General features: G+C 47.0%; 1 protein-coding gene across 1 annotated transcript in view; it reads right to left on the minus strand.

Moving 5' to 3' along the window:
* Nucleotides 1-14,926, minus strand: part of LOC120544137 (platelet-derived growth factor receptor beta-like) — a 32,741-nt gene extending 17,815 nt beyond the window's left edge. Inside the window, exons 1-15 of the mRNA XM_039777722.1 lie at nt 14,739-14,926; nt 13,247-13,305; nt 10,941-11,009; nt 10,776-10,855; nt 8,092-8,287; nt 7,211-7,471; nt 6,207-6,337; nt 5,760-5,841; nt 5,608-5,682; nt 3,881-4,064; nt 3,534-3,649; nt 3,020-3,131; nt 2,003-2,105; nt 842-950; nt 87-181 (exon numbers count right to left, since the gene is read on the minus strand). Coding sequence (XP_039633656.1) covers nt 87-181; nt 842-950; nt 2,003-2,105; nt 3,020-3,131; nt 3,534-3,649; nt 3,881-4,064; nt 5,608-5,682; nt 5,760-5,841; nt 6,207-6,337; nt 7,211-7,471; nt 8,092-8,287; nt 10,776-10,855; nt 10,941-10,995 — 1,599 coding nt within the window. The 5' untranslated portion in view covers nt 10,996-11,009; nt 13,247-13,305; nt 14,739-14,926. The remainder of the gene's footprint in view (nt 1-86; nt 182-841; nt 951-2,002; nt 2,106-3,019; nt 3,132-3,533; nt 3,650-3,880; nt 4,065-5,607; nt 5,683-5,759; nt 5,842-6,206; nt 6,338-7,210; nt 7,472-8,091; nt 8,288-10,775; nt 10,856-10,940; nt 11,010-13,246; nt 13,306-14,738) is intronic.
* Between the last annotated feature and the right edge of the window lie 3,316 nt (nt 14,927-18,242).

The following is an 18,242-nucleotide window of genomic DNA, read 5'->3' on the forward strand; positions in this document are numbered from 1 at the left end:
GGTTTCTACAGACAGGAGTACACAGACTAAATACTCTCTGGTAGTAACTGTAACTTGTGGTAACCACGGTAACGGGTTGAACTGACTTTTCTCCACAGTAGGATGAGGATGATGAGGAAGACGATGGCGATGACGACCAGAACCATTACTGCTGCTAATACCATCACCTGAGACAGGAGAGCTGGAGACAGGTAGACAGAAAGACAGGCAGAGAGAGAGAGAGAGAGAGAGAGAGAGACAGAGACAGAGAGAGAGAGACAGGTAGACAGGTAGACAGAGTGAGAGAGAGAGAGAGAGAGACAGACAGGGAGACAGGCAGAGAGAGAGAGAGTGAGGTAGACAGAGAGACAGGTGGAGAGAGAGACAGACAGGTAGAGAGAGAGAGAAAGTTAGACAGAGAGACAGGCGGAGAGAGAGAGACAGGTAGACAGGTAGACAGAGAGAGAGAGACATGTAGACAGAGAGACAGGTAGACAGAGAGACAGGCAGAGAGAGAGACAAGTAGACATAGAGACAGGCAGAGCGAGAGACAGGTAGACAGAGAGACAGGCAGAGAGAGACAGGTAGACAGAGAGACAGGCAGAGAGAGAGACAAGTAGACAGAGAGACAGGCAGAGAGAGAGACAGGTAGACAGAGAGACAGGCAGAGAGAGACAGGTAGACAGAGAGACAGGCAGAGAGAGAGAGAGAGACAGGTAGACAGAGAGACCGAGAGAGAGAATATATCTTTATTGTGTTATTGTTTAAAGAACATGAATCTCAGAATGACGATATAAATCAATATATATTTCCAGAGACATGATAACAAGGGAGAGTTGAGGACGGCAGTGTTGGTACGTACAGTTGGACAGGACTCTCAGGTCTCTGGCTCGCCATCCTGCAGAGTTTTTGGCTTCACAGCGAACAGCTGACACAGAGCTGAGACTCTGCAGAGTCAACACACTGCGCACCTGCACAGGTAACACACACACAAACACACAGAGGTAGCACACACACACACACACACACAAACACACAGTGGTAGACACACACACACACACAAACACACAGTGGTAGCACACACACACACAGAGGTAGCACACACACACACACAGAGAGGTAGCACACACACACACACACACAGACACACACACACACGTTTACGCAGAGTGTTAAAACTAGGGTTGGGTACTTTTGGTTTTATAATATGGTTGTTACACCTTTAAGAAAACACAAAACAACACTCTGCGACATAAAAGAACAGCTTGTTTATTGCGGAGGCCATGTGGTCCGTGTTGGATTTCCCGGTGTTGGAATCCTTTCAATTGAAATCCAGTCACACTTTACACCATTTGGCTGTCAGCATTTAACCGTGTGTAATCCAGCTGCTAGCTAACACTAGGCTAACGTTTCCTGCAGCCAGGTGTAGTGTTCATGTTGCCTGAAATGTCCCTTTTAGAACACCAGGGGGCCGCGCAGGAAGTCAAGACTTGTTCTGTTAGTGAAGAGGCTTCAGAGGGCCTTTAGAAAGACTTAGAAGTTCTTGGGGAGGATTCAAAGGCTCTTTAGAAGTTTTTAAAGAAAATAAAGCAATATAGACGTAAACCACGCAGCTGCTGTCTAGAATCGAGAGTGCATCCATACCTTTATCCTTCTGTCTTTAGCCAGGAGTCCAAGGAAATGGAATATCCAAGGCATTATATCGAGCTGTTCGCCTCACAATCTTGAAGTTTCTGGCCGAATCACAACGGAAAAACCCTAAACAGTTTTTCACTTTCCGAGAGTTTCCGCACTTGTATTGCGGCTTGCTCCTCAAGCGAGGCTTCTAACAGGTCGATGTGGGCATCACTGTATTCTCTGAGGTCTAAGGTTTCCATAGGTACCTTATTTGAGCCAATCCGTTCAGTTTAGCCTTTGATAGCCCTATGGGTAGCCAATGATCCCTCTGACGCAATGTCAGACCCACGAGCCAATGATCGACATGTTGTTTCTGATGACATCAGACTGATGATGGGATGATTACCTGTGAGATGCCTCTCTCCTCCAGCTGTGTGACGTTCTCCTGCAGAGCCACACCCTCCGAGGCTGCCGATAGGCTCCTCCAGCCTGTTGTCACGTTACTGCACCTGCAGGAGACAGACCGGGTTAAAGGGGGATACTGACCAATGGGTTAGGGTAAGGGGGGATACTGACCTTTGGGTTAGGGTAAGGGGGGATACTGACCTTTGGGTTAGGGTAAGGGGGGATACTGACCTTTGGGTTAGGGTAAGGGGTGATACTGACCAATGGGTTAGGGTAAGGGGGGATACTGACCAATGGGTTAGGGTAGGGGGGGATACTGACCTTTGGGTTAGGGTAAGGGGGGATACTGACCTTTGGGTTAGAGTAAGGGGTGATACTGACCAATGGGTTAGGGTAAGGGGGGATACTGACCTTTGGGTTAGGGTTAGGGGTTATACTGACCAATGGGTTAGGGTAAGGGGTTATACTGACCAATGGGTTAGGGTAAGGGGGGATACTGACCAATGGGTTAGGGTAAGGGGGGACACTGACCTTTGGGTTAGGGTTAGGGGTTATACTGACCAATGGGTTAGGGTAAGGGGTTATACTGACCAATGGGTTAGGGTAAGGGGGGATACTGACCTTTGGGTTAGGGTAAGGGGGGATACTGACCTTTGGGTTAGAGTAAGGGGTTATACTGACCAATGGGTTATGGTAAGGGGGGACACTGACCTTTGGGTTAGAGTAAGGGGTTATACTGACCAATGGGTTAGGGTAAGGGGGGATACTGACCAATGGGTTAGGGTAAGGGGGATACCTAACCTTTTAATTAGGGTATACTGACCTTTGGGTTAGAGTAAGGGGTTATACTGACCAATGGGTTAGGGTAAGGGGGGACGCTGACCTTTGTAAGATAACTTTTGCGTGCCGGGCCATCTGACAAGTAAACATGCGATGTAAATGCCTATTGTTACGGATGTTTTTTTGGTGTGACCGACACCTCTGCAGATCTGTGCAGACAGTTCAGCTTCCTGTTTACCTGTGGGAGCTGGGACAGGTGTACCAGGTGACCGAAGGGCGCGGCGCTCCCTCGCTGACACACAGCATCGCTGTACTGCTGACCTCGGACAGAGACGTGATCCTAGGGGGGGCTACACACACACACACACACACACACACACACACACACACACACACACATACACACACACAGACACACACACACACACATACACACACACACGACACACATTTTATTCTATTTTGTGATATTTTTTTAGAGAGTGTTTGCTAGTTTGAGTTTTTTTAGATTTAGTTTAATTTACCAGGTATAATATCTCATAAGTCTGTAGATACAGAAACAGACAGAAAACATGTCGCCAGGGCCTTCCTTTCAATCATCTTGTCTTTCTCTCGCTGTGTGTCTGTCTGTCAATCATCCTGTCTCTCTCTCGCTGTGTGTCTGTCTGTCAATCACTCTGTCTCTCTCTCTCTCTCTCTCTTTCTCTCTCTCTGTCTGTCTGTCAATCATCCCGTCTCTCTCTCTGTCTGACCTTTGACCTCCAGGTTGAAGACGACCTCTTCCTCGTCGTCGTCGTTGGAAACGGTGGCTGTGTATCTTCCTGTCTGATTCATCCGGACTCGAATCAGCGTCAGAGTGCTCACATACCTAAACACCACCAATCATCATCAAACACCATCAACCAATTATCAATTAACCAATCATGTAATCCTAGTCCAGCTCAGACCAAACATTCAGGATGAGATCAAAAGACACAAAAACAGTTTTTTAAAAAGCAACAAATTGTTGAAAAGGTGACAAAAACGTAGTAAAAAATGAACAGCCCAGATTCTTGTCTCTGAACTGGACTTTAGAGGCGTGGTTTAACTTCTGATCTACCTGCTTTCTGTCAGGTGTGCCGTGGTGACGGTGGTGGTTTCCGTGGCGACAGTGTGGTTGTCTCTGGTCCAGAGGACGGTGGGGGCGGGGTGGGCATTGACGTCCACGCTGAGCGCCACCGTGTGGTGGAGGAGACACGAGGCGTTGGTGTCTCCTGAAGGCCAGGCTGAGACGAAGCCACGCTCTACAGAGAGATGGTCAGACAGAGAGACAGACAGGTAGACGGAGAGACAGGTCAGACAGATAGACAGGCTGAGACGAAGCCACGCTCTACAGAGAGATGGTCAGACAGAGAGACAGACAGGTAGACGGAGAGACAGGTCAGACAGATAGACAGGCTGAGACGAAGCCACGCTCTACAGAGAGATGGTCAGACAGAGAGACAGACAGGTAGATGGAGAGACAGGTCAGACAGATAGACAGGCTGAGACGAAGCCACGCTCTACAGAGAGATGGTCAGACAGAGAGACAGACAGGTAGACGGAGAGACAGGTCAGACAGATAGACAGGCTGAGACGAAGCCACGCTCTACAGAGAGATGGTCAGACAGAGAGACAGACAGGTAGACGGAGAGACAGGTCAGACAGATAGACAGGCTGAGACGAAGCCACGCTCTACAGAGAGATGGTCAGACAGAGAGACAGACAGGTAGACGGAGAGACAGGTCAGACAGATAGACAGGCTGAGACGAAGCCACGCTCTACAGAGAGATGGTCAGACAGAGAGACAGACAGGTAGACGGAGAGACAGGTCAGACAGATAGACAGGCTGAGACGAAGCCACGCTCTACAGAGAGATGGTCAGACAGAGAGAAGGCAGACAGAGAAGAGACAGGTCAGACAGATAGACAGGCTGGAGACGAACGCACGCTCTACAGAGAGATGGTCAGACAGAGAGACAGACAGGTAGACGGAGAGACAGGTCAGACAGATAGACAGGCTGAGACGAAGCCACGCTCAACAGAGAGATGGTCAGACAGAGAGACAGACAGGTAGACGGAGAGACAGGTCAGACAGATAGACAGGCTGAGACGAAGCCACGCTCTACAGAGAGATGGTCAGACAGAGAGACAGACAGGTAGACGGAGAGACAGGTCAGACAGATAGACAGGCTGAGACGAAGCCACGCTCTACAGAGAGATGACGGACAGAGAGACAGACAGGTAGGCGAGAGACAGGTCAGACAGATAGACAGGCTGAGACGAAGCCACGCTCTACAGAGAGATGGTCAGACAGAGAGACAGACAGGTAGACGGAGAGACAGGTCAGACAGATAGAGAGGCGGAGAAGCCACGCTCTACAGAGATGGTCAGACAGAGAGACAGACAGGTAGACGGAGAGACAGGTCAGACAGATAGACAGGCGGAGAGCGCCACGCCTACAGAGAGATGGTAGACAGAGAGACAGACAGGTAGACGGGAGTAAATAGCAGACAGATAGAGCTGGAGACCGCCTGTGAAGACGAGTTTGAGGTATGTTATGTTGTAGATAGGGTGTGGGCCGAACTGGATAAATTGTGTGTGTTGTGTGTGTGTGTGTGTGTGTGTGTGTGTGTGTGTGTGTGTGTGTGTGTGTGTGTGTGTGTGTGTGTGTGTAGCTGTGTGTGTGTGTGTGTGTGTGTGTGTGTGTGTGTGTGTGTGTGTGTGTGTGTGTGTTTGTTTGTGTGTGTGTGTGTGTGTGTGTGTGTGTGTGTGTGTGTGTGTGTGTGTGTGTATGTGTATTTCTCACCCAGAACCGTCACCGTGACATTTTTCTTCACCTTTTGTCCCTGCATCGTCTCCTTCACCTCACACACATACACACCTGCAGGAAACACATTGCCATGGTAACCAACAAACCTAAAAACGACATCAACTATGGAGGAGGCGGGGGGCACCTACCAGAATCTTCCACTGTTGCCACGGAGATGGTAACGAAGGAGCGGATCTGATTGGACAGAAAGTCCGTCAGAGGCTCCACCTCCTTATTGAACGACAGAGAGACACATTTAGAGACCGGATCAACACCTGTAACAACTGGCCGGGGGTTTGATTCCAGAGATATGTGACATCATTGAACTAGTGAAGGGGAAGTACTCTGTGATTGGCTCTATAGAAGACAGGACATTTTCAGACAGACAGGTACCTGTCTGCGAGGGAAGTACTCTGTGATTGGCTCTATAGAAGACAGGACAGGTCAGACAGGCAGGTACCTGTCTGCAGGGGAAGTGGTCTGTTACTGGTTCTATAGAAGACAGGACATTGTCAGACAGACAGGTACCTGTCTGCAGGGGAAGTGCTAGGTGATTGGCTCTAAAGAAGACAGGACATTGTCAGACAGACAGGTACCTGTCTGCGGGGGAAGTCCCAGGAGAAGAAGACCATCTCTGCATCTTTGACGGTGCAGTTGACCGTGAGGACCTCGCCCTGCTTCACCACGGAGCTGGACACCGTCAGATCCACCTCCATCAGCTTAGGGACTGGAGAGACAGACAGGCAGACAGACAGACAGACAGACAGACAGAGGTTGAGACAGACAGGCAGACAGACAGAGAGACACACAGACGGAGAGACAGACAGGCAGACACACATACAGACAGACAGACAGGCAGGCAGGCAGAAAGACAGACAGACAGACAGACAGACACCCACACATACAGACAGACAGGCAGGCAGAAAGACAGACAGACAGACAGACGAACAGACAGGCAGACAGACAGACAGTAATGTGATTTCTCTAAAGTCCCTCTAAAGTAATTTGGGGCCCATACTCCTTCTGTTTCTACATGCTGCTCATTCTCTTATTTTGAAAGGGCTGTAAAACCTTAACCGTAATGACTACATGCTGCTCATTCTCTTATTTTGAAAGGGCTGTAAAACCTTAACCGTAATGACTACATGCTGCTCATTCTCTTATTTTGAAAGGGCTGTAAAACCTTAACCGTAATGACTACATGCTGCTCATTCTCTTATTTTGAAAGGGCTGTAAAACCTTAACCGTAATGACTACATGTTCGCCAGCTTCAAAGTATTTTATCTGAGTCTTACTGCAAAGTAAAGCACAGTGCTGGTAAACTCCCCTATTAAATTACATGAGTAACTTTTATCTATAGGAAGAATTACAATAGAAATCTTTATTGTTATTTCATATATTTAATGAAACTTCATCAGCAATCCAGTTGCAGCATTTCAATCCTGTATAAAATATAAAATATATGCTCACACCCACACAACTCCCTCATAACCACAGACACACACTATACTAAACATTATAAATATTGTATACATGTATTTTTGAAACACTTTCTTCATCTGAACGAGTTTCGGCCCCTCTAAAGTAATCTGATACTCACCTACGACGCTGAACACGTAGTACACCTGTGACTCCGCCTCCCCGGCGGCGCCGGCGGCCGAGCAGACGTACGACGTGTCGTTCAGACGACCTGTGAATCCGCGTCCTGGCTCGTACGCCGTCGTGGTAACCGGCGTCCTGCCGGGACGTTGGTACAGCGTGACGTTGAGCCGCGGGTCGGACACCACGCACGGGATGGTGTCTTCCTCCGCCTCCTTCATCACCACACCTGGACCCAGCGGGACAAACCATTCCTCCGGCCCTGAGGGGGGGACGGAACATTACATCACCACAGGATGAATATCAGCCGCTCAGACAGACATATGTATATACCTAGATACAGCATTAGTCTGGCCTGGTCCTATCAGACTCTGGTACACTAGCCTGGTCCTACCAGACTCTGGTACACTAGCCTGGTCCTATCAGACTCTGGTACACTAGCCTGGTCCTACCAGACTCTGGTACATTAGCCTGGTCCTATCAGACTCTGGTACATTAGCCTGGTCCTATCAGACTCTGGTACACTAGCCTGGTCCTACCAGACTCTGGTACACTAGCCTGGTCCTACCAGACTCTGGTACATTAGCCTGGTCCTATCAGACTCTGGTACACTAGCCTGGTCCTATCAGACTCTGGTAGGACTAGTTTTTTTTCTGCAGACAGACAGACACCTGAACAAACCTGCAGACAGACAGACACCTGAACAAACCTGCAGACAGACAGACAGTTTCCATTAAGATTATTGGTAACTACTGCTGCAGCCTCGTTGTTGCTTTGGGTCCTGATCTGGACCCTCCTGACACCGTGAGCTACCGTTAATCCTCACCGCTGGTTTCTGTGTGTGTGCACGACTGCAGTGACGTATCAAGATGATCTGCTCACCTCCACCAGGTATGAAGATGTCGATGTCTCTGCTCTGATTGGCCCACGCCTCATCACAGGTGTATCTCCCAGAGTTCCTCCAGGTGGCGTTTACGAGCTTCAGGACGCTGCTGGACCCCTGGGTCTCCATGGTAACGCCGTCCAACGGGGAGTCCGTCGGCAACCGCCATGTCACAGGACTCCACCCTGAACACACCTGCAGACAGACAGACAGAGAGACAGGTACCTGAACAAACCTGCAGATAGACAGACAGGTACCTGAACACACCTGCAGACAGACAGACAGACAGGTACCTGAACACACCTGCAGAAAGACAGACAGGTACCTGAACAAACCTGCAGACAGACAGACAGGTACCTGAACACACCTGCAGACAGACAGACAGACAGACAGGTGGCTGAACACACCTGCAGACAGACAGGTGCCTGAACACACCTGCAGACAGACAGACAGACAGACAGGTACCTGAACACTCCTGCAGACAGACAGGTGCCTGAACACACCTGCAGACAGACAGACAGACAGACAGATACCTGAACACACCTGCAGACAGACATACAGGTACCTGAACACACCTGCAGACAGACAGACAGGTACCTGAACACACATGCAGACAGACAGACAGGTGTCTGAACACACCTGCAGACAGACAGACAGACAGACAGACAGGCAGACAGACAGACAGGTACCTGAACACACCTGCAGAAAGACAGACAGGCACCTGAACAAACCTGCAGACAGACAGACAGGTACCTGAACACACCTGCAGACAGACAGACAGACAGACAGACAGATACCTGAACACACCTGCAGACAGACATACAGGTACCTGAACACACCTGCAGACAGACAGACAGACAGGTACCTGAACACACATGCAGACAGACAGACAGGTGTCTGAACACACCTGCAGACAGACAGACAGACAGACAGGCAGACAGACAGACAGGTACCTGAACACACCTGCAGAAAGACAGACAGGTACCTGAACAAACCTGCAGACAGACAGACAGGTACCTGAACACGCACAGACAGACAGACAGACAGACAGACAGACAGGTGGCTGAACACACCTGCAGACAGACAGGTGCCTGAACACACCGCACAGACAGACAGACAGACAGGTACCTGAACACTCCTGCAGACAGACAGGTGCCTGAACACACCTGCAGACAGACAGACAGACAGACAGACAGATACCTGAACACACCTGCAGACAGACATACAGGTACCTGAACAACCTACACCGACAGACAGACAGACAGGTACCTGAACACACATGCAGACAGACAAGGTGTCTGAACACACCTGCAGACAGACAGACAGACAGGCAGACAGACAGACAGGTACCTGAACACACCTGCAGAAAGACAGACAGGTACCTGAACAAACCTGCAGACAGACAGACAGACAGGTACCTGAACAAACCTGCAGACAGACAGACAGAAACAGGTACCTGAACAAAAAAAACACATGCAGAAAGACAGACAGACAGGTGTCTGAACACACCTGCAGACAGACAGACAGACAGGCAGACAGACAGGCAGACAGACAGGTACCTGAACACACCTGCAGACAGACAGACAGACAGGTACCTGAACACACATGCAGACAGACAGACAGACAGGTGTCTGAACACACCTGCAGACAGACAGACAGACAGACAGACAGGCAGACAGGCAGACAGACAGGTACCTGAACACACCTGCAGACAGACAGAGAGACAGGGTGCATGAACACACCTGCAGACAGACAGACAGACAGGTGCCTGAACACACCTGCAGACAGACAGACAGACAGACAGACAGACAGGTACCTGAACACACCTGCAGACAGACAGACAGACAGACAAGTGCCTGAACACACCTGCAGACAGACAGACAAGTGCCTGAACACACCTGCAGACAGACAGACAGACAGACAGACAGGTTCCTGAACACCCCAGCAGACAGGAAGACAGACAGACAGACAGGTACCTGAACACACCTGCAGACAGACAGACAGACAGGTACCTGAACACCCCTGCAGACAGACAGACAGACAGACAGGCAGGTACCTGAACACACCTGAAGACAGCCAGACACACACCTGAACACACCTGCAGACAGGCACATGAACACCCCGACAGACAGACAGGTACCTAAACAAACCTGCAGACAAACACACAGACCGACAGGCAGGCAGACAGGTACCTGAACACACCTGCAGACAGGCAGACAGAATCTGAACGCACATGCAGACAGGCAGACATACAGACAGACAGGTACCTGAACACACCTGCAGACAGGCAGACAGAAGCTGAACACAATGCAGACAGACAGACAGAGAGACAGACAGACAGGTACCTGAACTAACCTGCAGACAGACACCTGAACCCACCTGCAGACAGGCACATGAACACCCCAACAGACAGACAGGTACCTAAACAAACCTGCAGACAGACACACAGACTGACAGGCAGGCAGACAGGTACCTGAACACACCTGAAGACAGGCAGACAGAAGCTGAACGCACGTGCAGACAGGCAGAGATACAGACAGACAGGTACCTGAACACACCTGCATACAGGCAGACAGAAGCTGAACACACATGCAGACAGACAGACAGAGAGACAGATAGACAGGTAACTGGACACACCGGCAGACAGACAGACAGCTTTGCAGACAGACAGGTGTTTACTGACCACAGTGAAGTTGGAGTTTGAGTTGAGTAGAACTTCACGCGAGGAAGGAAGCAGCTCCAGACCATCAACCAGGAACAGACCTGCAGATAGACAGACAGGGAGTCAGACAGACAGACAGACAAGGAGAGAGAGAGACAGGCAAGCAGACAGAGACAGACAGCGTACCCAAAAGGAAGTGCAGCACCTTCAGACTCCCTGTTTGTCCTCTGGTGGACCCCATCAAGGCTGCTGATCCTGAACATCACAGGAGAAATTTCAAATTAAAAGCTGTAGCTCTGTATGTACTGTCAGCGTCTCTGTAAGCAGCCGTGCAATGCATTCTGGGAGAATCACAGCAGGCCGTTGAGTTTCCCGCTCCTCATTTGCATAAATAATCCAGGTGACTTTATGTAAATGAGGGGCGCCTAGCTGGACTCTCTGTCTCTGGAAAACTCCTGAACATCTTTTAAAGTGACCGTTGTGGATCTGAGATGAAGATTCAGCAGCTGCAGCTCACAGAAAACGTTTTCAGAAACACATTTCACTGAGAGCCAGGCTGTTTAAATCATTTCAGAGCTCTGATGGTTCGAACAGACCTGAACACATTCCTCTCTGTGTGTCTGTGTGTGTGTGTGTGTGTGTGTGTGTGTGTGTGTGTGTGTGTGTGTGTGTGTGTGTCTGTCCCTGGGGATCTCTGCCAATCAGAGGCCTCATTGACCGTGTGTGTGAGAGGAATGTGAGTCGACCAGTGAAGAAGAAAATAAACAGGAAAGTATTTCCTGTGGGCAGCAGAGACGCTCCAAAACAACTTTAAATTCAGTTCCTCACACAGTTTTCATCCAATCACAGCCATGCAGCTCCTTTTTTGTTCACTGTGCCCCGAGTCCAGTCCTGCAGGACCAAAGCCCGTTGGTTTGTGGACTTCTGTTTGAAGCCAGAAGTGAGTAACAGGTAACTGTCCAAAACTGAAGTACTTCTTGAGCAATCCTGCTCAACCTCAATGGAGAAGACCTGAACGTACCTACCAAAGTACGTTAAATTCCCAGAACTGGGGGTGAAATGGTGGAATTACTGAAATGCTGCTTCCATTACAGTGAGGACAGTGTGTGTGCTTGTTGTCACTTTCTTCTACAGAATCCAACCATCAGGTCACGGCTTCCTTCTGTTGGCCGAGCTTTTATCCTGGGATTAATCTTCAGACCGACTGTTACGGAGTATAACCACTCCCAACACACACACACACACCTTTTACCATGACATATCTCCAATAAAGGCTTCTAAAGTAAAAATTACACAACTGGAATGTTCCAGAAGAAATACATCCATCAAATCTCAGGGAGATGCCAGACACAGTCATGAGAAACCCATTTCGACTAGGGAGGCACTGAATCCAGAGTTTTGAGGTTGGGCTGAATCCTGAATCCCCTGGTTCAGATTGTGCTGACTCCTCCCATCCTCAGTCCATGAACCCAGTAAACACATGAATGAAGTCAACAGTGACTGTCCTTCCTTTGAAGTTGCTGCATTCTGGCTGCTGTCTGGAGATTCCTGCATGCACAACTCGTATTCTTTCAGATGTTTCATACCAAATGTTGTAACAGCGGCCATGTTGGGTATTGTTTAGGGTCCTCGCCACCACCAGACCAATCAGCATTGAGAGTTGAACATGTAGCTGGACTTGAATGGTCTTCTTTTGACTGAAAGTTCTGCCAAGCAACACTTTTTCTGCTCACCAGTTCCATTTCCACTTCCTCACAGCCTGCTGCATTGAACACTCTGCCTCCGTAAACACCTTCCTGTAATCAACAGCGCTGTCATTACAGCGACCAGCGTAGCGCACGGAGTGCAAGCGTAGGGTTTGGTTCCCTGGGAACAAATTCTAAGGTTCAGCAGAAACCCAACCCCGTCAAAAAGCCCAATATTCAGCCGGATCAGAAGCCCAATCCTGGATTTGGTGCATCCCTAATTTCGGCCGCTTGTAGCTGGGATCTTGTTCTGTTTTGACCCTGCCTTCATCACTAGAGAACTGATGAGGAGACAGACAGGCAGGTACCAGAACACACCTGCAGACAGACAGACAGGTACCTGAACACATCTGCAGACAGACAGACAGACGGACAGGTACCTGAACACACCTGCAACCGTCTATGCAGTGAACTTCCTGTGCATACAGCAACAAAACATGGACTGTTAGGAATTCCAGTGCTTAACTTTTGGTAGCTTTTTGAAGGAACGCTTCATGGGAACAGGCTGGATATTCAACGTGGAGCTCGCTAGCTTGGAGCTTGTTGTTTCCTGACAAGATCAGAGTTTTGTGTGCAGACTCTCTGCACAGATGTCAGCGTTGTGTCGTCTGATTTTATGATGATTTTATATTCGTTCCTATTTGAATATGTAATCCTGTGGTCCAGCTGATGTCTCGCGTGAGGATCAAACCAGCGACCATCGTGTCTCTGGGGATGAGAAAGACTAGCAGAGTGCAGGTGTCTCACCTGGCCGTCACTGCTCCATGCTGAAGGTTTCCTGGCTCCTGATTGGATGGGATCTGACTCTGAAACAAATTAAAAGCTGATTATAACAAACTTGTCTTCTTAATGTACTAATTACAGTATAATGTAGGTGTTTGCTGTGTAATACAAGTGGTGTATTTCTGTCTAAAGACCATGTTACTTCTCTTTTGTCTAATTTAATACAAAGTAAAGCTTATTACATCTTTTAATGTTCTGTAAAATAAAGTGAGACATAAGAAGACTAAAACTAGAAATTATGTGATGCATTAATGGCATTCTGGTGTGGTTTGCTAACTGCACTGTGGCCGACAGGCGGGCGCTACGGAGAGTCATTAAAACTGTGCAGGGCCTCATAAACCCACAACTGCCCACCCTAGAAGACTTTTACAGGGCTCAATGTTTGGGTCGGGTCAAGAGCATCACACAGGGCTCCTCCCACCCAGCCAATCACCTCTTCACCCTCTGGGTAGAACTCCTCCCACCCAGCCAATCACCTCTGGGTAGGACTCCTCCCACCCAGCCAATCACCTTTTCCCCCTGCTGCCCCCTGGGAAGCGATACAGGTCCATGAAGGCCTGCACATCCACACTTATGAACAGTTTCTACCCATGTGCCAAAAAAGAACTGAACAGTGGTAAATAATGCTGCAATAGCAGTCCTTCTGCAAACACAAATATGCAATGTCTGACTTTGTTATTTTTAATAGAGTATTTTGCCTTGATAAAGGTACTGTCATTATATTTGTGTATCACTGAGGGTGAGCTGCGGAAAAATGCGTTGCACAGCTGCTGCTAATGACAATAAAACATATTCTATTCTATTCTATTCTACAGTATTATATTGTAATGGAAACAGACCCAGTTAAATGCTGATTAGTTCAGCATTACAGCATTATTCAGCTAGATGTGGCTCGGACGGTTCTGACTCTTTGTTTACCTTCTGATAAACTATTAATTTTTAGTTTGGGTCTAATATAATTATGTCTTTGTATTGTTCTGTAACATAAAGTTGAATGTGCTATATGATGCTCTGATGGGAACAAACAGCGTTGGAAAGTTTTAGACATGGTCGAAAGGTAAGCTGTTATATTTCATCACATTTATGTTTCTGGATCATTTCTGGCTTCTGTTTTCAGTTTATATGACTGCAGCAGATCAACTCCCTCCTTCGTTCTGCAGGTCATCTCCAGTCGTTACCTTCTATCTATTAACTGACTTCTGGTTGGTTAGTATCACAATAAAAGATCTCCAGCATCTCAGACACTGGTACTCTTTACATACTTTGGGTACTTGTACTGCAGTATCAGTCATCTTGAGGTACTTGTACTGCAGTATCAGTCGACTTGAGGTACTTGTACTGCAGTATCAGTCGACTTGAGGTACTTGTACTGCAGTATCAGTCGACTCAGCAGAATCAAAGGACGGCGAGTTAGAAACAGAAAACAGAACAAAAGAGAGGTTTAGTTTGTTCAGACCTTCTGATGCTGCTCCTCTTCCTCCTCTTCTACTTCTTCTTCTTCACTGTGTTTCTCTCTCCTTTCCTTCACTCGTCCTCTTTTATTCCTCTCCTATTTCTCTCCTCTTCTTCTCCTCTTCGTCTTCTCTTCAGTCTCATACCAGACGGACGACGAATGGAAACCAACAGACTGACTCACAGCGAGAGGGGGGGGGGAGACAGAGAGAGGGAGAGAGGTAGAGAGGGAGAGAGAGAGAGAGAGCTAACGTCTGTTTTCAATCTGTCTCTCTGTCCTTCGCCCCCCTCCTCTTTGCCCCCCTCCTCCTCTGACAGGAAATAAACCCAGTCCAACACACACACACACACACACACACACACACACACACACACACACACACACACACACACACACACACACACACACACACACACACACACACACACACACACACCCTCTGCTGGACTCCTGCAGGCACTGCAGTATGTTTCTTACCATAATGTGTGTATGTGTGTCTGTGTGTGTGTGTGTGTGTGTGTGTGTGTGTGTGTCTGTGTGTGTGTGTGTGTGTGTGTGTGTGTGTTTGTGTGTCAGCAGGTTGAATCATTGATGAGTAATAAATCAGTTAAAGGATCAATAAAGCTGCAGAAACTTCCACTCATGTAGTGTTAGGGTCGGTTTCCCCCTCAGGCTGCATGCACCCTCCATCCTATAGGTCACACACACACACACACAAACACACACACACACACACACACACACACACACACACACACACACACACACACACACACACACACACACACACACACACACACTCATTATGGTAACAGACTGCAGTGCCTGCAGGAGTCCAGCAGAGGGCGCTCCTCACCAGTCCCTCTGCTATCTCCAGCTGGAATATGGAACTTATTTATATACATACATATGTTCATGTCTGCTGCTAATGCTGCTATATGTTTCTATTTATTCTTTTTAAAGTTAGGACTTACATTTTATTTTTATAAAGTAAATGAATGATGCACTGACTGGAGAGCACTTTTAATTTAGTTGTATCTGTGACAATGACAATAAAGATTTATTCTATTCTATACCACATATAATACACTATATACATACACATACTACATATATTACACTACATACATACACATACTACATATATTACACTACATACATACACATACCACATATAATACACTACATACATACACATACTACATATATTACACTATATACATACACGATCACGGACCGACTGAATGCGTAATTGTAGCCTAAATATATACAATAACTGACCACGGCTCTGAATTGAAGCCGTCATAATCATTCCATTCAAGGATTAGGCTACTAATCATTTTCACAAATTAACAGTTGTACTCTTTGCCTTAAAAGTAAGCAGAAGATAATGTAACTCAGGAAATTTACAATGAAGATCAATTTTCTACAACGCTAGAATATGATGAATAAATATCTCTTTCACTCTGTTCCTCCCTCTCTCTCTCATGGTCTAAAATATAAGTTTCCTAAGTCATATTAACTCCCACTGCTCGCTTTTAATGCAAAGTGTACAACTGTTCGTTTTTGCAAATGACAGTGACTCATTGAATGGTTTCAGTTAAGAGCAGTATTTCATAAATGTATATTTTTAGACTAGCGTTCAGTTGGTCCGCTATTATCTGCCACGCTTTTTCTCACGTTTCATTTTTTTTTTTTTTATAGAGGCCGAGTTTCCTTCTCTACATATTATATGCCTTGCTCCCTGTATATATGGACATAGAAAATAAAGACACTGAAGAAATTGGACTCTAAAATCTAGAAACTATGAAGATAATTAAGTGATAAATTCCATGCACACTTACATGAATGGAACAGAGTATATTCATCAGTTATTTCCCCCCAGCAATATATAAGGTCAAAAACCATTGAGGTGTCCTCTCCCTGTTATTACATGAATGTACAGTAGCCTACATCACTAGATAGTTACTGGTCCAGTGAACTAAGACTATCATTTGGGAGGATTGTACAATTAGGATATGTTCTTAAAATTGTACAATCCTCCCAAATTATAGTCCCAGTTTACTGGACAACACAAATTGTGTGCTAAGAATGCCAAATACAATGCACATGGAAGTGGAACAAACATGATCCTTATTGTTAAAGAATAAAAAAAAATTAATCAACTAAAATAATTTAAGGTGCATTGGTCAACTATAGAAATGTACAGCATTGTATGTATTGCTCTTAGTAACAGACTTCATTTAAAACACATTTGAAATGTTATCAGCCTTTTCTAATTATCTCAACAACTGCCATAATATATTCATCAAACTTCTAACAACAATATGAACAGCAGTCTTCATACAGCAATATAACAGTAACAATGACTGTCACATGAATAATTATAAATAAAAAAATAATGGTCACAACTTTAAATAATAACAGTACTTAAATAAACAGCAAAATGCACCTGTTGTATTTTAATCCAGGTTTATAATAATAATAGGGTAAAACCAGTGCTGGGTGATCAGAAAAGGCTCCAGGATTAAATAAATCCTGGCTGTTAGCCTGGTCAGGAGCAGGCTAGCTGTTAGCCTAGCTGTTAGCCTGGTCAGGAGCAGGCTAGCTGTACAGAATAAATCTCCATGGTGATTTATGTGCCTCCGCTTTCGTGAAACCGAATCAAGGCTTAATTCATCCAGGATAACTGGGAAATCCCGGCTTAATCCCTTATCTTGGTTTTGTGAAACAGGCCCCTGGATGGGAGAACGAGCTCTGGTTTATTGACATTTCTTTAAACCAATCACAATCACCGTGGGCGGGGCTAAGCTCCGGACAGAGCCACAGTGCCTCTGCTAAATAGTCTCAGGAAGGAAATGGTTTTGGTGGAATATGTGGACGTTCAAAAGTAGTTTTAGTCGTGCAACAGAAAATTCAGATTGGACAGACAGTCTAGCTAGCTGTTAGACAGACAGACAGACAGACAGACAGATAGTCTAGCTAGCTGTCTGGATTTACCCTGCAGAGATCTGAGGAGCAGTTAACCATAGTCCTCACAGATCCACCGGAGGATAGAACCCCAACACAGAGACAGAGGAAGGGGACGGACATCCGGCCTAAATGAGTGAAATCCAGCGGCGACAGAGAAATCCCGGAAGTGGAAGGTCGTGGTTGTAGACTAATGTTGATTAAGTCTTTGCTGGCACTATATACGGCGTAGGCTATCAGAGATCACGTAGATGATCAGGGATTGATCTTCCTGTTTTACACTCTTTGCCCGGGTGGTGTTGTGAGTAAATGAACCAGTTTAGGAGACAATATAGAGGAGAGCTTCAACGCTTCACCTCGCCATCAATACTAAATCTAACAAAACATGTTACCATCAGCACGGCTTCTTTATTAATCTATAATCTCAGTAATGCTGTTTATCTCTATAGGGCTTTAATCAGCCTGGACCGCTACCTTTATAGGGCTCTAACAGCCTGGACCACTGCCTTTATAGGGCTCTAACAGCCTGGACCACTG

This window comes from Perca fluviatilis, chromosome 16, assembly GCF_010015445.1.
Source record: "Perca fluviatilis chromosome 16, GENO_Pfluv_1.0, whole genome shotgun sequence".
Lineage (NCBI taxonomy): Eukaryota > Metazoa > Chordata > Actinopteri > Perciformes > Percidae > Perca > Perca fluviatilis.